We start from the raw sequence: 23,714 nt of genomic DNA on the forward strand, positions 1-23,714 counted from the left end.
TCAATAGTGTCCATTACTCAAGGGAAAAGGGAGGGTCTAATGATTTATGAGCTTGTCATATCTTAAGCCAGAGTGAGTGCAACTGAATCATACTAAAAAAAACTTAAAATTCATTTCATAAGTATAAAAGCACAGAAGAGAAAATTTGTATTAATATTTCCAAGATTATTCGCCAATGAAATGTTTGTCCTTTTGACCTAGAACAGGAACCAATAACCAGCCAAGTAGTATGAAACATACAGTTATCAATGACTAGAAGCAAGTAAATGGTTTTGAATCTTTGGGTGCACTATGAATGAGCTAAAAGGTTCCAGAAATTTAGGAAAAGCAAAAGCAGACAATAGCAAAATGGACAAGTTGAGTCAATGTTCAAGTGAACGGATTCTCATGATGTAAATCTGATTAGTGCATGTCCCCTGACCAATCCCACATGGTGAAGGTGCAGGAGCTGGTCAGCCAGGAGCACAATGCAATCGGGTGAATAACTTCAGTTAGTTGGAAAGAGGACAAGAGTCCAGGTTTATCACACACACACTAAAAGTAGAAACAGCCAAGCATTTAACACTAGCTCACTGAAGCCAGCAGTAATACCAAACGGTGAGTGGTGACACCACTGCTATTCCCATTTACAATCAGGTCTCAAATTACACATTTGTAAATATGTCTCAAGTTACACAGTAGGAATGATACAAATTTCAGAAACTAACTTGTGCTAGTGTCTAATGAATGCTACCCTGACCATCTAGTATTGCAGAGAAAGTGTTTTCCTTGAATGGGAAAAGATGTAGGTGGACAAACATCCTAGCAACTCTGGTTTTCTGACTGTTTGAGCTATTAGTTTTGTACGTTGTAGAAAGTTGGCCATGGGGAAAAATAACCCTTATGTATCAATCCTGTCCAGAGGAAGTTCAACAGCGGAAAAAGCCAGTGGTGTCTTCATTTTTCCTTTTTTTTTCTTTCGATTGTCTGTGATATAGTTGTAACATCTTACCAGTTCTCCCTGCAATCATGCCTAAAATAAAATCTTCAGCATGAGAGTCATAATTTTACCATTAAGATGGCCCCTTGATAATATTTATTAAGCTAGAATATATTAGATTCTAATTTGTTCCTTTAGTTTTCAAGGTATCTTCTTTTTTACATATCACAAATGTAACACTTCAGGGACTCTGGTCCACATGTCAACAATGAAGAAAGACCAAAGCAGAAACATAGAACTTGCGCTGCAGTCCTGTCCCAGCTCCTCAGGTTGCTCACGCCTTCGCTCGAGTGCCCAGTTTCCCAGGCATGTCTATATGCTTGCACTATGATGTTTCTCTGGAAAAAAAAAAAAAACATGCTTTTCTTTTCTGTATTTTTCAAAGCAAAAGATGCCACCACACTGATGTTCTCTAACTTGCTGTTTTCCGACAATAAAGAGATTATCCGTGTCAACTGGCTTCAATGGCTTCCCAGTAGCCCATTGCACAAACATTTTATATTTTTTCCAATTAACTCCTTATTAATGAAATTCTTAATTGTTTTAATTTCCTTTGTTTCAAGAAGTGCTACACTGAATGTCCTGATACAACCATCTTGATCTATTTTCCCTTTTTGTAAATTAAGTTCCTCTACAAACTCTATTAATGGTGTCAAGCATGTAATTTATAATTCCCCTAAGTTACTGCTGTGAGGCCTAGTTTGTCTGGCTACCCCTGAGCACTTTTTCTCTATTCTTGTGTACACTGAGTTCCTGGTGCCTAGCAATAGTTGATGGAAAGTAGTTTCCTAAGCTCAAGAAACACTTTATGTGATAGAAACGAAGCTCAAATGACAATTTCAATGAATGAGTCCATTTAATATTTTTTTAACAAGTCAAAACTTAAACCAGAAATTTCATTTAACTATTTTTTTAAATATTTATTCATTTTTAATAGAAAGGCAGATTCTTACTAAGAGCAGAAAAGACAGAAAGATCTTCCATTGCTGCTCACTCCCCAAAAAGCCACAGCAGCTGGGGCTAAGCCAATCTGGAACCAGGAGCCAAGAGTTTCTCCCAGGCATCCCATATGGGTGCAGGGTCCCAAGGCTTTGGGCCATTGTCTGTTGTTTTTCCAAACCATAAGCAGGGAACCGGAAGGGAAGTAGAGCAGCCAGGATATGAACTGGCACCCATATGTAGTGTTGGCATTTGCAGATAGAGGATTAGCCAATTGAGCCATTGTGCCAGTCACTATTTATTATTTTTTAATGAACATTCATGAAAAGCAGGACACAATGGCTTAATTGCTTGGGTTTCTAACACCCATATAAGAAATCCATATGGAGTTATTTGCTTCTGGCTTTGGTCTGGCTGAGTATTGGCCATTATAGGCATCTGAGTAATGAACCAGGGGATGGAAGATCTCTATGCGTCTCTATCTTCTTTCTTTATAGAACTTCCTAATAAAATAAATAAATAAATAAATAGAATTTCACTTATTTATTTTTTAAGGATGTATTTATTTCTTTTGAAAGTTATACAGAGAAGAACACACACAGAATTTTTCCATCCACTGGTTCACCTCACAGATGACTGTAACAGCCAGCACCGGGCCAGGAAAAGCCAGGAGCTTCATCCGGGTCCGTCATGTGGGAGTGACAGGAGCCCAAGCACTTGAACCATTGTATGTTGCTTTTCCTAAATATTACCAGGGAGTTAGATTGGAAGTAGACCGGCCAGGACATGAACCAGTACCTATAAAGGATGCCAACACCACAGGTGGCAGTTTTACCACTCTCTACCACAATGCCTACCCCTAAATAAGAACTTTAAATGCATACCAATAACTAGAGTAGGAGTTCTTGGCTTAAATTTACTATCTTTGCTGCTCAGTTATGGGTGCTTTGAATCACCGGAACAAAACATTTTGTAGGTTAAACCAGTATTCAGAACAGTCTTCGACACATGTAGGCTCATCTGTTCTGAGGTAGTCATTTATTTGAGAGAGAGACAGAGACTCTTGCTGTCATCTGCTTGTTTACTTCCCAAATGCCTACACTAACCAGGATTAATTCAGGTCAGAGATAGGAGTAGAGAACTCAATTCAGATCTCCCATGCATGCAAGTGACAAGGACCCAAATATTTGAGCCACATCCTGCTGCTTCCCAGAATCCACATCAGCAGGGACCAGAATGGGGAGTACAACTAAGACTCAAATGCATGCACTACAATATGGGGAGCAAGGTACTCAACTGGAGTCTTCCTTAAGGGACCTAGCTCCTGCCACCATGTAATGGGGAGGTTTTCTTTTTTCTCAATAGAATTATTGTAACAGTTAAAGAAGTGACTATCAAGCTAAACTCAAATTCTTATTCTGTCTTTATCTTTTGTTACCTTTGTGCCATGGGCAAAAGTCAGTTACCTTTCTTTTCCTCAATCTCTAATTGGTAAAAGGATTATAACCTTATGTCTACTTTAATCCTATGTAAGGTTATAATGAGTTAAGATATGAAAAGTTTTTTGAAAGATGCAATTATTACCGAGTCTTTACTGTGCTAGTTAGGCCTGGTGGAAGTAAAGCCAGCAAGACAAAGATCCTTGCTTTGTAAGTAGGTTATTGAAGTCTGGTTCTACAGATAGATGCAAAGAGGGAATTACTGTGCAGTGCAATGCAGAGTAGGGCAATAACAAGATACAGTGAGAGCAGTACAGGACAGGCTGCAGTTTTGATGAGTATGAGATTTTGAAAGGCAGAGATGGCACGCGGTTCCTGTTCCCTCCACTTTTGTTAGTGAAGCAGTGTCTCAATCGCTGCTTGACCTGGCCAACCACAAGTTTTTTTTTGTTTTGTTTTTTGTATCTGCAAGTTTGAAACCAAGCAGGGTCCATGTACCTTTCCAAGCACTGATAAAGCTGTGTTAGTTACCACCTGAAACAGAAAGATCAAAACATGTGGTTAAACACATAGAATTTGACTGCAACCTTGAGCCAAATGCTTTAAGCAATTCCTATAGACTCCAAAATCCTCATTGTGTGTCGCTGTCCTGCAGAGATGGACTTGGTGCATGGAGCCGATAATAACATGCGTGGGCTCTGACTGATGGTCGAAGGCTGAGGTTTATTAGGGGCACCAGAATTGATGCCTGGAAACCAGGTGAGATATAATCTTGTATGCTAAGTAAAAAGAAAAACCTTAAACTTTCTGCTGAGACCAGACGTTAATGAAGAATTTTATACAGGGGAGTGACTTAAGTAGAGTGCTTAGGCTGGTAATTCAATAAAATAGGCCTGTAGGAGGGAGGATGAGTAGTTTTCTGGTTGAATCCTTTAGGGAAACTTTACAACATACACAAGCACCTTTCTAAACTGGCCTGGCGGGCAACAATACTAGGTTTTTCCACTTGACGTGTGATCAAAGTAAAAACTTTCACTCTCTGAGCCTTGGATTCTGCACTTGGGAGATCGGCTTTCTTGCTAACTCATGCCATTCACAGGCTTGTTGGAGGAATTAGATGACATAATGAATACAGAGTATTTACCACTTGCTTTTAGTGTTTAAGTCAACAAATATATAATGAATATTTTCCAAAAGGGGAAAAAAGGCTGGGAGCAGTGCAATGGCTCAGCTGCCTGTGAGTGTGGCATCCCCCACAGCGCTGGTACGTGCTCCAGCTGATCCATTTCTGATCCAGTTTCCTGCCTGTGATGTGGAAAAGCAGTAGACCATGACCCAAATCCTTAGGACCCTGCACCTATGTGGGAGACATGGAAGAAGCTCCTGGATTCAGATTGGCTTGATTGTGGTCATTACAGCCATTTTGGGAATGAACCAGCAGATGGAAGATCTTTCTGCTTCTCCTTCTCTCTGTAAACCTGCCTTTCTAATAAAAATCAATACATCTTTAAAAAACGGGGGTGGGGGTAGCAAAGTGATTAGGAAGCCATGCTATATTCAGACACCTTGGGTTTTAATCCCTTATCTTCCAGTTATTAGTTGCTTGGTCATAAGAAAATCCCAACTTATGTCTTACCTTTAGTGGCTGCAAGATGTTGAAGATAATGACACTGTTGTCACAGTGTTATTGGCAGGAATAAATGAGGTGAGTCAGGTAAAGTGTTAGAACATTCATTTGCTCTAGTCCCTGAAGACATACAGGAGTAAACAAAGCAGGCAGAAATAATTCAACATCCACCCTTAATTCTACATAACAAACAAGAGTAATATGTTATCGCCCCTGTATTACAAAGCAAGACAAAATCTGTGGTCCTAACCAAAATCATTTCTGCAAGTTTTATTTTAATGACAGAATATTTGCTGCCTGTGTTGCGGTATAGCAAGTTAATCCACCAGGTGTGATTGCTGGTATCCTATATTGGAATGTGAATTGGGAGTGCCAGCTGCTCCAATTCTAATTTAGTGCCCTACTAAGATAACTGAGAACGCAGAAGAGCGTGACCCAGGTACTTGGAGTGAACCAGTGGACAAAAGATTCTCACTCTGTATCACTTTCAAATGAAATAAATCATAAAAATTCACAATATTTATAATAGTAATATGTATAAATGCATGAATCCAGATAACTCAGACATTGAGAAAGCAACAGAAATGGGGGTGGAGTGGAAGCACAAATTTGAGAGAAAAAGTATACTGATATATTTTTGAAATGTACTTATATCTTCTGTCAAAGAAAAGCTAGCAATGTGCAGCAGCAACTGCCCAACTTTCCCAAGGTATGCCTACATAGCCTATTGCTTAAATCACAGGGAAGCATTTCAGAGACAACTTAGAAGCAGCATTACTTTTCCATTTTGTAAGATAAGGTATGCAAATATCAGAGAACTTGAAAAAAAATCTTTTTTTTTTCTTTGACGATTTATTTCGGAAAAGTAGATTTACAGAGAAGCAAAGACAGAGAAAGATCCTCCATGCATTGATTCACTTCCCAAACGGCCACAACGGAGCCAGGAGCCAGGAACTTCTTCCAGGTCCCTTGTACGTGGGTACAGGGTCCCAAGGACTTTTGCCATCCTCCACTGCTTTTCAAGACCATAAGTAGTTAGTTGAGTCGGAACAAACAGGATTCGAACCGACGCCCAGATGATATGCTGGTGCTTGAAGATGGAGGGTTAGTTTATTGAGCTACCGTGCCAGCTTCACCTGAATGTTTTTTAAATTCAAACGTCTGTGTGGCCAACAAGACTACAAAGGCGGTTCATTCAGAGCGATAAAGGAAGACTTTCGTTGAGTCTGGAATAGCCTGAAGCAACAAGGCCCAGTTCTTCGTGGCAAAGACTTCCTCCGCATCCCAGCAAGGTCAGCTCAGCGATGGGAGCCGGGCCACCTTCTCTCTGTGCACCTGTAAGAGGCTTTCCCGTCTTCCACCGGATGTACAACACGCTAGGGGAGAGCAAAACCGCGGCCCCGGCTCCAGCAGCCCGGCGCCATCCTCCTCTCTGTAGGCAAGCTCTGGCCGGAAGCGCTCCGCCCCCCGCGGAGTGGGAACCCGGCTAGCCCCGCCTCCCCGTCGCTTCTCGCGAGCGCTGAGACGGAGCAGGTGGGGACGTACTTCCGGCCGCGATCCAGCCGCTGCTCGGCGATTGGTCCCTGCGCACCGCGTGCCGCGTGACGACATCGCCGGGTGCTGTCGCCGCACGTGTGGAGAAGCAGGGACGCTGCCGGGCACTTGGGCCTTGCCCTGAACTGCAGAGTGTGGTGGTCGCCTTTCCCCTGGGGCTCCTCGCCGCGCCATGGTGAGCCGGCGTCGGGCGCCTCGGCTGCGGGGCGGAGGCGGGGTGTTGGCGGGAATGGCGGCAGCGCCTGCGGTCTGGGACTGGCTGGCTGACGCTGCTGGTCGCCCCGCAGCGGTTCCTCCTCAGCAGCACCTCACGGCCCAGCGTCCCGGCAGTGACCGGAGGAACAGGACACCGCTGTTATCCCTGGGGCCCCGCTGGGACGCCGGCCACCTAAACTCCCCCCAGTGCTGCCCCGGGGTCGGGCAGGTGTCGCCTCCCTATCTGGGAAAAGGGGGCTCCCGGTGGGAGCGCCAGCTTGGACCCAAAGCCAGCGTACTAATTGGATTTTCCGTTTGAAGAAAAGCCAAGGCTGAGGAGAGCGAGAGATGAGTACCCGTGTTAATGAAACCGTGGCTATTGGCGCTGTGCTGTATGGGTATACGTAAACTTCCTGATCTTTGTGGTTCAACCTGTGAGGGAGCTTTGGGAACACCCAGTGTAAGGAGTGCTTCAGCCATTGCCTCTCACGTGAAGTCGTTCTCCGTGTTGGATTGCCAACAGGAACCCGATGTGGTAACTCACGCTGTGGCCCCAGCTCTCACAGCAAGGTCTCACTCAGTAGTTAGTTGCTTAGCCAGTGTCTGTTGCAGCAAATAAAAGTTGGGCTTCTCTAGAACACAGCGAAAAGTTGCCCGCCCTGCAGGTGTAGAGTTTTTAAAAACTTACTGGTGATGTGTGTTAAGACTGGCAGATTCCTTGCGATGGGTTTCTGTGTTGATGCTGTGTTCCAATTCTGTTCCCTTGAAGCCTCACCGGAAGAAGAAGCCATTTATAGAGAAGAAGAAAGCTGTGTCTTTCCACCTCGTTCACCGGAGCCAGCGAGATCCTTTGGCAGCAGATGAAACGGCACCGCAGAGGGTTCTTCTCCCAACCCAGAAAGTAAGTCTCGTAGTCTAGCTGCTCAGTTTGTGCACAGGCTGTTAGTTAACAGGAAGTCAGCCAGGGTGCAAGTTAAGCTTGCGGCGTGCAAGGCCGCTGACACCTCATATGGGAATGACATATTCAAGTCCCAGTGCTTTGCTTCTGTTCCAGCTTCTTGCTGATGTGCCTGGGAAAGCAGGGGAAGACAGCGCAAGCACTTGAGCCCCTGCATAGTACACCTGCTAACGTTTTACATCCTTCACATGAGTAAAACATCTTTGAAATATTTATCTGAACAGTTTTTGCAGAGTAATGATAAATTTACTAAACAACTACCGAGTTGCCCTATGTTGTTTTGAGCACGACCATATGTTCCTACCTGCTTCCCCCCAGATGCAGCCATCTCTTCACCATGTATTGCATTCTGCCGCCTCCCTGGTCACTCACCCTTGCGAAGCAGTGTACATCTGAGCTCCTGGGTTAGTGTTAGGAAAAGCCAGGGAGCTTGGAAGAGACTGATTGGTTCAGTGGAACTGTGCTTGCTAAGTGTGGACTGTGCTGAAGGGGATGATGGGAAACATTGGTGAATCTTTTTCTGCAAAGCCAATTAGCTTATCTGTTGACATTCCTATGCATATAAATACAAGAAGTTGTATGCATCTCTCAGGGCCCTCAAGTCTTTTAATCCTTCAAATATAAGTGTCATTCAAAAGTTTCATCAGAAATTATAATTGTTTGATACTAAAAAAAATAGTAATAATGGAAGCATTCTTTCAGTGTTTGTGAAAAATGTATTAACACATGCTTTTCCTCAAAACTTCTTTCAACTTTGTTCCCCATGACGTTGTGAAATACAGTTGTATGCAATATTTGTGTGTTTGGCTCTCATTGCGGCATAGCTGTGTCTGGGGGGTGGGGGGAGAAGCTGTGTTCCTTCCATTGTAAGTTGATGTGCCCTTTGCTTGGGAAGCTCGGAGTTTGTGCAGCTGGCACCAAGTGTTTGTGTGTCGTCTGCCTCTTGTCTCGAATCTGCCGCATGTGTATGCCTTGTCCTTGGAGCAGGTACTGATTCTGTTTTGTTCGTATCCCAAGGTCAACGATGAGGAGAGGCGAGCAGAACAGAGGAAGTACGGAGTGTTCTTCGACGATGACTATGACTACCTGCAGCACCTGAAGGAGCCGTCGGGGCCCTCAGAGCTCATCCCCACAAGCGCTTGGAGTGCACACAGCAGGAGAGAGGAAAAAGAAGAAACTCTGGTCATTCCAGTAAGCCTTTTCCACAGTTGTAAGTGAGCAGGTGGAAGTTAGTGCAGAAACCCTCACTTTCAAATCAAGATAACCGGGCAAGAAATGGTGTCTTACAAGCCCAGAGATACGCTGAGCCTCCACTGGATGTTGTGTGTGTGTGCATCTGTGTCTCAAGAGAGTAGGCAGCAGGTGTGAAGTCACAGCCTTTTGACAGGCTTACAATATTTTTGGTTTTGTGATTGATTTTTTTGAAAGGGACAGTGATGGGGAGAGAGTGCTTCCATGGGTCGGTTCACTCCCCCGTTGGCCACATGGTGAGGCCTGGACCAAGCTGAAGCCAGGAACCTAGATATTTGGGCCACTAACTGTTGGCTTCTACGGTGAATTCACAGGCATGTCGGCTTACTCAGCTGGCCACACTGGGCATACTTTGTTTTAAAGATTGATTTATTTGCTTTTCATACAGAATTACACAGATTTTATACAACCATTGGTTTACTCCCCAGATGGGAACAGTGGCTGGAACTCAGCCAACCTGAGGCCAGGAGTCTGGAATTAAACTCCTTTTGGTTCTCCCACATAGCTTCAGGGGGCCCAAGCATTCATGCCATCTTCCACTGCTTTTCAGGCACATTGCAGGAGATGGATCAGAAGTGGATTAGCTGAGACTAGAGCCAGATCACCAATATGGGATATCAGCATTGCAGTCCCCTACCCTGAGCTTTAAATTCAAGGGATATTGGGCCCGGCACGGTGGCACAAGAGGTTAAGGTCCTCGCCTTGCACGCCCGGGATCCCATATGGGCCCCGGTTCTAATCCCGGCAGCCCCGCTTCCCTTCCAGCTCCCTGCTTGTGGCCTGGGAAAGCAGTTGAGGACGGCCCAAAGCTTTGGGACCTTGCACCCGCGTGGGAGACCCGGAAGAGGCTCCTGGCTTCGGATCGGCATAGCATCGACCGTTGCGCTCACTTGGGGAGTGAATCATTGGATGGAAGATCTTCCTCTCTGTCTCTCCTCTCTGTATATCCGTCTTTCCAATGAAAAATAATAATAAAAAAAATAAATCTTAAAAAAAAAAATTCAAGGGATAGAAATAACTCTTACATTCTTCAGATGCCCACAGCAGCCAATTTGGGCTGGACCAAAGCTAGAAGCCAGGAACTCAAGCCAGGTCTGCCCTGAGTGTATAAGCAAGCCTGCTTCTCCCAGGGGCTGCATGAGATCAAGAGCCAAAGGCAGATGTCAGGCCCAGCATTCCAGGGTGTCTCAAGCATGAAGTCAAGCATCCATCCACCTCATTTTATGAGTGCATTGTATTGTATGTGAAATAAATCTTAGGAAACTTGTTTTTAGAAGTCAATCTCTATGGCAAAGAACTCAGATCTTTGCTCATGTTTATGCTGCTGAGCGATTCACTTTGGAGGCCGTACTAGCTGTGCTTTGTAAAGTTGTGGCGTAGTCTCTTGTGCTAATGGGATCATGTGTGGCAGAGGCCTTTTCCTCATGGTCCTGGGCAGTGCTCCTGGTAAACCTCCAGAAGTGTCCAAACCAGCTTTGTGTTACAGCTGGCCTGAGGATGGTTAGTGTGAGGAAACCTGGATTTGAATCCCACAAAGCTGCCTTGCCCAGTCTTAAGCCATTGTGTGCCTTTTGGCTTGAGTTCTTTCATTGAAAACAATCATTTCCTCAAAAGGCTTGAGGATTGGTGGCAGTAGAGTAGCAGGAAAAGCATTGTGACATACAGCAGGGAAGTTGCTTTTGAGGTACCCGATGGAATGTAACAATTTAAAATAGCAGGAGCAGGGGAGGCGATTAGTGGTGGAAGTGTCACAGTTTCCTTGGTTGTAGTGACAGTGACTGTAGACTGGGTGACTTCAAACAGCAGAGATGTGTTCTCTCACAGGTGTGACACCCAGCAGTCTGAAGTCCAGCAGGTGGCGGTCGGGAGGGAGGCTCTCTCCTGCCATGCTGTGACTTGTCAGTCGTGAGGGCTCCTTGGCTTGTAGGTGGGTGCACCACAGCCTCCTCTTCATGTGACGCTCTCCCCTCAGTGTCCCTGTGTGTGTGTGTGTGTGTGTGTGTGTGTGTGGCCTTTCAAGGACCAGTTCAGAGAATGAAGTCCCACATTCACCCAGTATGAGTTCACCTTAACTAATGATGCTTGCATGGACTGTGATTCAGGTATACTCTTGTTGTGTGTTTTGTTTTTTTAATATTTAAGGCAGACTTAGAAGGAAGAGAGAGAGAGAGAGACCCTCCATCCACTTGTTCACTTCCCAGTTGGCTACAGCAGCCAAGGCTGGACAAGCTAAAGCCAGAGGCCAGTAGCATAATCTGTGTGTCCCACATGGGGGTACTTGAGCCGTCTTCTGCTACTTTCCCAGATGCGTTACAGGGAAATGAAGCAGCTCTGCCACACCTGGAGCATGTACAGAACGCTGACATTATAGGCAGCTGCTAAACCCGCTAAACCCCAACACGAGCCTTAAGGTCTCTCTCTGGAAGATGCTGACATCTGAGGTTCTGCTGTGCGTGAATTTAGGGAGTGGATTTTTTAGCCAAATGTAGAAGATAAGAAAGCTTTTTGACCTAGCCATTGTATGATTCCTTTTACAAGAGTACTGGAATTAAACTGCCTTCCTCGGTGTTTGCATCGGAGTTTGAGGAAGATGTTGGATTACTGAATAAAGCAGCTCCAGTTTCAGGTATGTTTGATTTCTTTAGCTTTTCTCATGGATCAGTTTGTGCTTTGGAACAGAGAAAGTGATGATGTATAATGCTCCTCTACCTGATAAAGTGTTGATCTTGCCTGGATTTCGGATTATTGATTATCAGGGAAAGCTGTTGTTGTGGGCTTTTGTGACTGCCACCAAATTCTGAGAGATCTTATTTGGAGAGCAAAGTGGGAAAATAGTTTTTGGCATTATGTAAAAGGAATTTTAACCTTCACCTAATTTCTTGGAGATAAGTGATAGTCATCATTACCAAGAGAATGATTTTGAAGAATTTGCTTTTCCGAATTTCTCCCAAGACATGTAGAATTTTATGTTACTATCCATTCAGAATACAGTGCAAAAGTTTCTTTCCAGTACTGGTTTTATACTTTTAGAGCACACACAAAACTCACAGAAATGGTATTTGATATTTTCTCCTAAGTGGCCTCAATTTCTGTTTTCATCTCATTTGAAAGGCAGAGAAAGCTTCCGTCCAGATGTTCATTCTGCAGGGATGGCCAGCCTGAAGCTCAGGTGCCCTGGTTTTCATCTGGGTCTTCCACATGGGTAGTAGGATCGATCCTAGGTACTGGATCTGTTACTTGCTGCCTCCCATGCGGTTCATTAGAAGGAAGCCAGAGTGGAAGCGGAAGTCGAGCACACTGCCACTCAAGCAGCAGCGTAAGGCTTATTCCACAGATGTTAAAAAAAGAGATTTGTTTATTTGAAAGGCAGAGTTAAAGAGAAGCAGAGAGAATCTTTCCTCAGCTGTTTTAGTCCCCAAATGGCAACACTTGCTTAGTCTGGTCCAGGTCAAAGCCAGGAGCTACTTCTGGGTCTCCTCTGTAGGTGCAGGAACCCAAGCACTTGAACCATCTTCTGTTGCTTTCCCAAGCATGTTAGCAGGGCGCTGGGTTGTAAGTGGAGCAGCTAGGTCTCTAACTAGTGCCCATAGTGCTGGCATTGCAGGCAGCAGCTTAACATGCTATTGCACAGAAATGTCCCACTTTATTTTTCTCCTACAGACTTTTGAGTTGACCCCTGTGTGGCAGCAACATGGGATAAAGCAGAGCAAAGCATAGTTCCTGACCTCAAAGAATTATCTCAGAAGGGGAAACAGTAGCTGAATTTTTAATTGATAGTATAGGTGAATAAAAGTGGGTGGGGTGAGCATGCCCAAATCCAGCCTTGGAATTGATCAAGAATGGCTTCCCAGAGGAATTGACAGGTATCTAGTCCATTCCTTCAGGGAAAAAGAAGGGAGTATTGGAGAAACATGAGTGTTCCAGTTGAGGGACAGCGCAGAGGAAGGAGACGAAGAGTCCAGTAAAAGGCTCCAGGAATCCCATCTACTTCAGAAGGATTTTGTTGTTGCATTCTAGTGTTTTTACTAGAGGAGAATGTAACTGGAGGAACAGGGCGGTATATAATAGAACTTTATGGTGTGAAAAAGGCTGTAAGGGTAATAAGTCTATATGCAGGTACTTCTGACAGATGACTTTGAAACCCAGTTTCTAACTGCAGGTGAAAACTCTGAAATTTACCAGTTAAAGTTTCATTTCAGAGATCTGTATTGGAAGAGTGGAACTGGGGAGGTGGTGTTTTCATTTTTGATTTTTGAATTGCCCATCTCTATGTTGCTTCATTAGACTGAAAGTTTTGAAGTTCTTGATCATTCTGGTATTCACAGTACCAAAATAAAATTGACGTAATTGGTATTCAGATTGTTAACTAAGTGAATGAAGCCATTACTCAGGTTTTATTCTCTCTCTAGGACCTCGGTTGGATTTTGATCCTGACATCGTTGCAGCTCTGGATGATGATTTTGACTTTGATGATCCTGATAATGTGCTTGAAGATGACTTCGTTCTTCAGGCCAATAAACCCACAGAAGACGGAATGGATTCACGGTATGTGTGGGTTGTTTGGAAACAGGGATGCTCTGATGACTGCTTCTTCAGTGAGATGTAACCAGAGTGAGTTACAGGTTTTCAACAGAAAATGTGATGCATGCATTCTTCACCAGCTTTTCAGGAGGGTTGGGGGGGTGAAGTCCCAGGATCCTAATTATCATTTCATTGTTTTTCCTCTCATGACAGGTGGATCAGCAACATCATTGGTCTTGCCCAAACAAGAACCCATCCTGAAATAGCCTCCCTAAGTTTTATATACTTTTATTTTGTTTCAAGAACAGGGACAGATTTTTAATCTGCTGCTTCACTCCCTCAATGTGTGTGATATCAGCTGGGCCAAGCAGAAGCCAGGAGCCCAGGTCCCAGTCCTGGTCTGCCATGTGGGTGGCAGAGTCCCAAATACTGGAGCCGTTCCTGCCACCTCTTGGGGTGTGCATTAGCAGGACACTGGGTCAGAAGCATGGGTGATATTGGATTCCAAGCACTTCTGTATAGGATACAAGCATCTCTACCTTAGGCCTAACGTTATGCTCCACAAAGGTTGTTCCTATAAATTTTTGTTCCGTTGTTTCTAAAGTTTTTCTAAGAGATAATTTGATGATTAACTTGTAGGAGATGTGAGAGTGAAGATGGCATTGAGTGGGAAGATGTGAATGACGAGAAGGCAGACAGCAGCGTTGGAGATGACTGCGGCTGCGCAGGCCTCTCATCCGATGAAGACGACGTGACTGCCTCTGGGAGGCGTCAGTCAATAGAAAACCACTTGTTCTGGGAGGAGGAAACAAAAAGTCGCTTCACCGAGTATTCTATAACTTCCTCTGTCATGAGGAGAAATGAACAGTTGACCCTACATGACGAGAGGTTTGAGAAGGTAAGTTCTCAAAATGGAGGACATTTTAATACTGTCAACTAGGAAAATTTATTTAAAAAACCGAGAGGAATTGAGACCAAAAGCTGGAATGCAAACTGTTAGACTGTCTTTTTATTTTAAACTTTCAAACATTTTTTGAAAGGCAGAGTAAGCGAGAGAGACAGCCATTCTATCCTTCGGATCCCTCCTGGTTTCCCACACAGGTGGCAGGAGACTTGACCTGTGGGCTGGCTGTCACTGCCTTCCCAGACACAAGAAGCTGAGTCAGAAGCGGAGTGGCCAGGACTTGAACTGGTGTTCTATCGGGATGCCTTTGTCACAGTAGTAATTTACTCTGTTGCACAACACTATCCCCCCTCCTTTTTTTTTCTTTTTTAAATTTAGGTTTATTTCATTTATTTATTTATTTATTTACTTGGAAATCAGAGGAAAAAGCTCTTCCATCCACTGGTTTGTTCTTCAAATGACCACAGCAGTCAGGACTGGGCTGGACCAGGCTGAAGCCAGGAACCAGACGCATCTTAGAGCTCCTGGTCCTGGGTGTGGTTAGCAGGATCACGAACACTTCGTGTTGACAGGAGCAGATGACATGAGCGCTTCAGCCATCTTCGACTTTTCCCAGGCCATTTTTCAGAGAGTGGGATTGGAAATGGAGCAGCCAGCCCATATGGAATAGCAGTGTCGCAGGCAGTGACTACCCCTAAGCCCCAATGCTGCCCCCCATCTCTTTTTTATTGAGAGAAAACAATTCTGATTTAAATTCTGGAAAGAGTGTGTGTAGGTCAAAAGCGTTAGGCAATTAATCTGTTTTGCTTGAGTTGGACACGGATTTAGAATCTGATGCCAATACATAGGTGTGATCATGCATTTGAGCATAGGTGAAATTTCATTTTTTTCCATTTCTCATATCTGGAGTTTTAAATATAGCTAATGCTAAAGATCAGAGAGGACTAAGAGAATAAAATAGTTTAAAAGCTTGAATTGTTGGGGTCTGATGTGGCACAGTAGATGAACCAATCGCCTGTGGTCCTGGTATCTCACAGAAGCACTATTTCTGGTCCCAGTTGCTCCACTTCCGGTACAGCTGTCTGCTAATGTACTAGAGAAGCAGAAGTTGCCCTACCCCCTCACCTGCCCCTCTCCACACTTGGCGGTAGACCGGGATAGTTTCAGGATCCTGTCTTGGATCCCTGGCTATTCTGCCATTTGGGAAGTAAACCAGTAAGTGGATAATCTCTCTTCTTATTCTCTCTCACTCTAACTCTGCCTTTCAAATGCATAAAATCCTAAGGGGGAAAAAAGAAAAACAGCAACCACAAAAAAAAAAAAACTGAATTATGTGCCGAATTTTATTCTGTCCTGACTATGGGGCTGATGATCCCGTTTGGTAGCCCATATGTTTGTGCAGGTTCTCTTTGCCACTTAATCTGTTTTATACACTTTTCTGACATCAACTTTGATTTATGTGTATATAGGATTGTTTGTCTTCATGGGTAGAGATTTTGGTGTATTATTCTTCATTGGAACATCCCAAGGCAAGCACCAAAGGGGTGTCTGGCATTGATACAGTAGGAGTTGGACTATCTAATGAATCGTCCAGAGTGAATCTGAAATAGTGGATATAACTTTATTATTATTATTATTATTATTGCATTTCATTTTATGACATCATTTCATAGGCTCTGAGGTTCCCCCAACCTCTCCCCTACCCTCCCCCCCATGGTGGGTTACTCCACCTTATTGCAGTATTATAGTTCAAATCCAGTCTTGTTTCTTTCATTGCAAGCATGTACCCTGCATAGAGTCCAGCATCTTATTATCCAGATCAATTCAACAGTTTCTTGGGCAGACCATCTCTGGTCTCAAGACAGAGCTGGCAGAATATCGTTCTGACCAATTAAAAGCCATAACATAACATCAACAACAGTTCACAACATTATGGGGTTAATTGGCATGGTATTGAGTGACTGATAAGTTAGAAAGTGCAGGTTCTTAACCACATCCTGTGACTACTTCATTAACATTTAAATTAGTTTATATACATCTAGCTTCTATCCACCTTCAAGTGGCTATAGGGTACTACTCAGCTGTCTCGTGTCTATTTTCATTTCTGTATTTAGCAATTTATTATATTGAAGCATAATTTTTCCTGAACTTGGCAGATTTTAGGGTAGTCCAAACTGGCTTATAACTTTAACAAGGCATATGTCAACAGTTGAGGCACAGAACAGTTTTAGGAGGGGTGTGCAGAGAAGTCTTCAATACCCTAGTTAGGAGTAACTTATTTTCGTGTCCTACCTAGTTAGGTATATGTGAGTCCAAGCTGACCATTTTCTGTCTGGTTCTAAGCTTTCCATGTTGTTCTCTGTCTATTCTAATTTTTTTGTTGTTAATTGTTTTGTTTTGGGGGGGGGCCCTCCAGGGTGACCCTGATAGTCATTGCAGGAGAGGGTTGGAACTAAGTAAGGACCAGAGAAAGCTCCTCTCCCTGGTCCCGAAGGGAGTTTATTGTTCTTCTGTTTCTGCAGACTGCTTAGGGCTAATAATGGATATAACTTTAAAATATATATATATACATATATATATATTATTCTTTTGGAAAGGCAGAAAAACAGGTCTCCCAACCATGGTTTCATTGCCTAAATGCCTGCTATAGTTGGTTCTGGGCCAAATTGAAACCACGAAGCAGAAACAGTCTAGGAGTTTCCCATGGGTGGCTGGGACCTAAGTGTCAAGCCATTCCCTGCAGCCTCCCGGATTGAGCATTAGTAGAAAGCTGCATTTGGGAGGAGAGCCAAGACTTGAACCCACGTACTTGGATGCAGAATGTGTTTGTCACAATCCACATCTTAACCACTGTGCCACATGTTGCCATCTTCTCACTGCTTTCCTCAACCTCCCAAAAGATAGCAGACTGTTTCTACACATTGCTTTACTCCAAGAGATTCATTACTTTCTGGGTATTTTGAGTGCTAACAGTATTTGAGTAGAGCAGTAAATGTCATATAACCAGGAGTGAATTTTACACACTAATAGGAGGCTGCTCAGTTATACAGTCTTCAAGTTTGTGTAGCAAATGGATGTTGAAGAGAGCCTGGCACTGATGATGGTGCACTAGAATGGGCTGCTGTTGGGAAGTTCCACATCCCATAACAGAGTGCGGTTGGAATCTTGACTCCTGGGTTTATGATCCAGTTCCTGCTAATACTTTCTGAGACACAGCAGATGAATGGCCCAGGTGCTTGGGTCGCTGCCACAATCATGGGAGACATGAATGGCGTTCCAAAGCTTCTGGCTTCAGCCTAATCCAACCCCAGCTGTTTAAAGGCGTTTTAAAGGCGTTTGGGGACTGAACCAGCAGGTGGAAGATATCTCTTCCCCATTTCCCCACTTTATCTGTCATTTCTGCTTTTTTCAAATAAAATAAATAAGCTTTCAAGTTATGGGTAAAATATTTAAAAATAAATAAAATGTTCTCGGGAAAAGATCTGCTTGGCAGTTTTTGCTCAAAACTATAAGTGATTGCTTCTCATTTTCACGTTCGGTGAAAGCTTGATTTCAGGCTAAATACAAAATAAGACAACCCAGTGGGCAGAAATGTCTTCTGTGACAAGAGCTGGCATTTGTGGTACGGGAATGCCGTATTAGTGTGCTGATTCTAGTCCTGGCTGTGGCATTTCTCGTCAGCTCCCTGATGAAGTGCTTGGGAAAGCAGCAAATGAAAGCCCAACCTGCCACCTTCATTGGAGGAAAACTGAGGGAGTTTCAGGCTCTAGGCTTCACCCAGGTCCACCTCTAGCCATTGTGGCCATTTAGGGAGTGAACCAGTGAGTGGAAGATTTTTCTCTCTTCTCACTAATATTCTACTTAAATCTTTAAGATGTCTTCTACAACCTACTATTTATGATAAGTCCTTTGTATAGTATAACAGTTGTATGGTTTTAGAATACTGCTTAAATAATTGTTAGGAATAAAATTACTGTGAAAATAATGTTTGGATGCTTTAGTTTTGAGAATATCTCTTACAGAATTTTCTCTGTGTTTTAAGTTCTATGAACAGTACGATGATGATGAAATCGGAGCTCTGGACAACGCTGAGTTGGAAGGTTCCATTCAAGTAGACAGTAGTCGCTTGCAGGAGGTTTTGAATGACTACTATAAAGAGAAGGCAGAGAAGTATGATGACTTCTTGTTTACGTGCTTTTTTTATTCTCTCTAAAGTCTAGTTTGACAAGTGATTTGCTAGAAAGTCTGCCTACTCATGATCCGTCATAATAAGAAAATGGCATCTTGTGCTGTATGTTATGTGCCTGTTTTTTCTAGCTTCCCCCAACCCCCCTTGAGAAGCAGAGACTTCCCACCTTGTGGTTGCCTAGTATGTTCCCCAAATGCCCACTTGACATCTAGCGCTGGGCCACGATCAAGGCAGCTACTCAGTAGGAACTGAAAACAGGTGTCCCACATGGGTAGCAGGCAACCAATTACTTGAACTATCACCACCACCTCTCAGGGTCTGCTCTGGCAGGAACGTGTAGTCAGTGCTGGGAATCCAACTCAGGAACTCCCATGAGGATCCTGGATGTCTTAATTGCTAAGCTAAACACTTGCTCATTATTTTGTTTTTGTTTCGATATGAAGAGTTCTGATGCTGATTGTAACGCCAGGTAGCCACTTCCTCCATCTCTGACTGGTCAGTTTTTTTTAAAAAAGCATTCTGACTTAACAATATCTACTTTGCTTTAATCTTTCTGAAATAGCAGGTGCTATGATAAGTGGTTACTTGTGTTTTTAGAAAAATAAATTTGTTTCTCCAACCAGTTACCAGAACTGGCCAGTTATTTGGCAAATGCATATCTGTTTTAAGATAAATCTTTTCTTAGAGAAAAACTACTGAGATGATTAATTCTGAGCTTCCATTATTACTGTATTATACAGAACCCATAGTGCAAAAAGAAGCTATAGTCTTTGAATATTTTTGGAAAAAGAAATGAACTAGTGCTTTTCTGGGCTTTAAAACAGCCGATTTGCTTAGGATAAGTACCAGCCTGTTTAATGTGTCTCACAATGTTCCATACGTTTCAGCAGAGTCAATGTCTAGAACCCACTGTGACAGGGGAGCAGGCCTGGGCAGAGTGGAGTTGAACAGAAAAAGGAGGAGCATGGGATTGGAGTGCATGCATGTGGATTACTGTTGCTTCCGTAGCTCAGAGTGCAGCTGACATGGAGTAATGATGTTTTTCCTCTCTTTAAAATTCAACCAAAAGTTGTGTGAAATTAACCACTCTGGAGCCCTTTGAAGATCAAGACCTGACCAGGAATGAGCTTGATGAGTGTGAGGAGGAAGAGCTTGTTACTGTTGTTCTTGAAGAACCTAAGGAGAAGTGGGATTGTGAATCCATCTGCAGTAAGTATCTTCATGTCCCCTTGACTGCCAAAGGGCTGTGGTAACATTTTTAATGGAAGTTAAGCACATCAACTTTAAGAGACACTCAATATTTGTCATTTTTATTTTCATCTTATTTTAAAGAGAGGTTTTGTTTCTGCTGATTCATTCCCCAAAAGCCTTCACCAACTAGCATTAGACCAGGATGCAGTCAGGACCTCAAAGCTCAGTCCTGCTCCTGGACATAGGTGCAGGAAGTCCCGTCCTTGAACCACTGTGGGCTTCCTCCAGCATACACATCAGGAAGCTGGAGCCAAAGCAAAGTGGCTGGGACTTGAACTGGATACTTACTTGGCATGTGGGCATGCCAAGTATTGACTCAGCTGTTGTGCCTAATAGCAGCCCCAAAAATGTGTATGTTGTAGTAGAAGTTAGGCTTTAGGGAATTGTGGAAAAAATTATTTTGGAGGAAAATATTCCTATTACTGAATTCTAATTAAGCATTTATAAGAAAGACTCCAATATCATTTTGTACCATGAAAGCACCAAGGCAAGAAACATAGTAGGAACTTGCTGTTTTGCTAAATTCAAAGTATGCTTATTGATATGTGCTCTCTTTTTTCTTTTCTTTTTTAGGCACGTACTCAAACTTATACAATCATCCGCAGCTTATCAAGTACCAACCAAAGGTAAGTCTAGTGTTTTGAGCTCTTAAAAGCAGTGCAGGGAGTGAAATGTATGGATTTTCTCAGAGCCTATATTCTTGTGACAGGGGATCGTATTAGCAAAAGCACCAACATTTTGTCATTCAGCTGCTTTTTAAATAGGAATAGCAAAAAACTGTCATACCCTTTTGTTTTTATTTCAGCCCAAGCAAATCCGACTGTCTTCTAAAACAGGAATACCTCTCGATGTCTTACCTGTGAAAGGACTCACAGCAAAGCAAGTTGAACGAATGCAGATGATCAATGGCAGTGATCTGCCAAAGGCGTCCACCCAGCCACGCTCCAAAAATGAAAGCAGGGAAGATAAAAGAGCAAGAAAGCAGGCTATCAAAGAGGAGCGCAAGGTAAGGCTTGTGTTTCACTTGTTCCCTGCCTGGCAGAGGGAAAGCTATAGGAAACTTTTATTTATAAAAGTAGTCTATGTTAGTATAAAGGTTAGAAATAATATAAGTATACTCTTGAACAGGAACGAAGAGTGGAGAAGAAAGCTAACAAGTTAGCATTCAAACTGGAGAAACGGCGACAGGAAAAGGAGCTGCTGAACTTGAAGAAAAACGTTGAGGGTCTAAAGTTATAGAAATGGAATATTTGGAACAAGACATTTGCTACTGTGAGCCCCTCACTCATATTAAGTGACCACCATCTTCAGAAAGTCAGACGTGTTTGCCATTTTTACTGGGAGGTATTGAAGAGAAAAAGATAATATTTGCCTTATTTTTATAGCAGCAACTGTCCCATCTTGTAAATACTGTAATATTTTAAAATTTAATATTATAACCTTGGATTTGCTCTGAAATGACTTCATGGATGTGAAATGTTTGTTTAAATTAAAGGAAAATACCTTCATAACTTGGTGTATTCCTTTATTTGTATGGTTGTCATAGTTGTTTTCTGCAGATGTTCTCAAATATTTCTTTGAATCCTTTCCACGCCTTTTCAGGAATTACATGGTTTAATTTGCTGTATGTAGAAAAGTGGCCTGGTTAAACTCAATTTTGAAATGCTGCATTTATTCTCAGTGGTGAGAAGAACTTTCCTGAGAAAGTTCCACTGGTAGGAAGCTAAGTTTTCCCTTGCTGTATACAAAAGATGATTTCAAAAATATGGTAAAACTGAATATTAAGGTTGTTAGGATTCAGATTTCCTGTAATATTGCTGGATGACTTGCTTTGGGGATTTGGAAACTGAAGTCAGGAAACAGAATAGTAGAAGGAATAATCAAGAAAACGTAACTTGGCTTCAGTGAATCCCTAGGTCAAAATCAGGAACATTTACTTGAGTTTGTCTTTTCAATATTTTTTAAATTCTTGGAACAGTTCATACTTGATTAAAATATGGAGTTGAAAATGTTCCATGGTTTTGACAAGTTGTTTTCACGTAAACTTTAAACTTTTCCAGGTATAATCAGTGACACATCACAATTGTTAATTGTTTGGTAAACTGTGACTTCTTGCAGCAGAGAAGTTAGTGGTCCTTGTTCTTGTGCCTCTGACTAATATGTTACTACCTGGACTGGACTGTAAAAATCTGTGGAGACAGTGCTGATCTGAGGAACAGAATGGCTGAGGCAGACCCATTTTTAGCAGGTGAGCCGCATTTATATCTAAATTATTAGAAAGTATCTTCATCTGTAATTATTTGGTTATGGTGTTTCCAAAATTGGTGTTAACCAAGGCTTAGTCAGTTTCAGTAAGTTAACAGAATTTTAAATAAAAGAATTATGAAAATCAGAATTAGATAATCAACACTGATTAAAAATGATCAAGAGTGTAGTGTCATTATAGAAATTAGGTAGAGTCTATTGTCACTGTAGAAATAAGGTACTGTAGAAGCAGAGGGTCAGATAGTGGTTGTTAGTGCTAGAAAGGTAAATCTTAGAAGCATTGACAGTTTATTTTGATAGCGTTTTCAGTTTGAAGATTCTCCAGTACCAGCAGTTCTTGTAGACACTGGATATTACTTTGCTGTGATGCAATTCAAAAGCTCATGAGGTGCTAATTTGCCCTACAGATGACTCCACCTAAATCAGTGTCTTAACATTTGCGATTCAGGAAATGTTGCTAAGTAGATTGTGATTTAAGCTGATTATATCCGCAATTTAAAGATCTATTTCATTGTAGAGACTAGTATTTTGAATAAGTGTTTTTGGTGTTTTAGTTAACCAGTAGTTGGTGTTAATATGAGCTGCATGCTCAATGTTGAGCGATCACAGAACTAGGATTCTTACAGCTGCATTTGATAAGGCCAGGCCTGTGCAGTAGAATATACTCGCCACTTGAGGATCTTGGCCGTTGCTGTTGTCCTGTTGTTCTTACTGCAGGTGAGCCTTCCGTAAGGTTGGTACTTAATGGCCACTTTCCCTATAAACTTTTTGGTGAGTGTGTATTTAGTAATAGTATGTATCTCCCTCCGTTGCTTTCCATTCTCTAGAGCATCTTTGGGCATACAAACTTTTAGTCTCCTTCATAGAAGGAGAGCAGAAGTTTTGGTTACTGTTCCATCCCCAGATTCTGGAACAGTACCTGGCCCTTAACAGTCTGTAAGTGGTGCACAAATGAGTGGACAGATGAGAGGAAGACATTCAGAAGAAACGGGAAATACAACCTGGGCTCACAGGATTAACAAGTTAAAATAAAATTGGGATCCATGACATCCCAGGTGGAGTGCAAGATCATGAAGAATTTGCTGCATTTTAGAATGTATTTTGGGTGAGACCATTTTGCCAGATATCTTAGTCAAACTGTCCTTTTACAAGTCTGAGTACATTATCTTAAAGGCTGTTGCATATATTGCCTGTGAAGCACAGTATTTGTTCCTCCATTGTGATGTCATCAGGTCTCCTAGCTGAAGGACGGAGCTCTAGCCATCTTGTAGCTTTACTGTTTCCTGGCCTCATAGAGCTTCTTCATGTGCATTGACATATGTTCTACAACGTTTGCTTGTTGTCGTTAAAGGACAAGAGAGAGTAAAAGTGATTGTGGTGAAAGGTACAATAAAGTTAACATATGCCCATTATTCAAGTTAAGAAATAGAAACTCCCTGTGAGTCCAGTCCCTGATTCCACTCTTTCCTCTTGGGGAACTCAAAGGTGTTATTATCCAGGTTGTTAGGTTTTTTTTTTTTTTTTTTTTTTAGATTTATTTTTATTATTTTTTTTTTTCATTGGAAAGGCAGATATACAGAGAAGAGAGACAGAGAGGAAGATCTTCCATCCGATGATTTACTCCCCAAGTGAGCGCAACGGG

General features: G+C 42.6%; 2 protein-coding genes across 4 annotated transcripts in view; both read left to right on the forward strand.

Moving 5' to 3' along the window:
* The first annotated feature begins 6,582 nt into the window (after nucleotides 1-6,582).
* Nucleotides 6,583-21,318, forward strand: LTV1 (LTV1 ribosome biogenesis factor). 3 transcript variants are annotated; one of them, XM_040965359.1, is made up of 11 exons: nucleotides 6,583-6,713; nucleotides 7,503-7,634; nucleotides 8,709-8,882; nucleotides 11,481-11,568; nucleotides 13,352-13,487; nucleotides 14,103-14,361; nucleotides 18,410-18,537; nucleotides 19,626-19,765; nucleotides 20,381-20,433; nucleotides 20,613-20,813; nucleotides 20,936-21,318. In XM_040965359.1, exons 1-11 carry the CDS (start codon nucleotides 6,711-6,713, stop codon nucleotides 21,044-21,046), a joined length of 1,425 nt encoding a protein of 474 aa, XP_040821293.1. In that variant the 5' UTR covers nucleotides 6,583-6,710; the 3' UTR covers nucleotides 21,047-21,318. The 3 variants fall into 3 exon arrangements, with proteins under 3 accessions (XP_040821293.1, XP_040821294.1, XP_040821291.1); XM_040965360.1 differs by lacking the exon at nucleotides 6,583-6,713 and having other exon boundaries at nucleotides 7,033-7,646; nucleotides 8,721-8,873; nucleotides 11,457-11,568; nucleotides 13,352-13,491; nucleotides 14,113-14,361; XM_040965357.1 differs by lacking the exon at nucleotides 6,583-6,713 and having other exon boundaries at nucleotides 7,034-7,634.
* Nucleotides 21,319-21,777: 459 nt separating this feature from the next.
* Nucleotides 21,778-23,714, forward strand: part of ZC2HC1B (zinc finger C2HC-type containing 1B) — a 49,033-nt gene continuing 47,096 nt past the window's right edge. Inside the window, exon 1 of the mRNA XM_040965361.1 lies at nucleotides 21,778-22,055. Coding sequence (XP_040821295.1) covers nucleotides 22,028-22,055 — 28 coding nt within the window. The 5' untranslated portion in view covers nucleotides 21,778-22,027. The remainder of the gene's footprint in view (nucleotides 22,056-23,714) is intronic.

The sequence above is a fragment of the Ochotona curzoniae genome, unplaced genomic scaffold (genome assembly GCF_017591425.1).
Source record: "Ochotona curzoniae isolate NIBS_2020 unplaced genomic scaffold, NIBS_Ocur_1.0 scaffold_3890, whole genome shotgun sequence".
NCBI classification, from domain to species: domain Eukaryota; kingdom Metazoa; phylum Chordata; class Mammalia; order Lagomorpha; family Ochotonidae; genus Ochotona; species Ochotona curzoniae.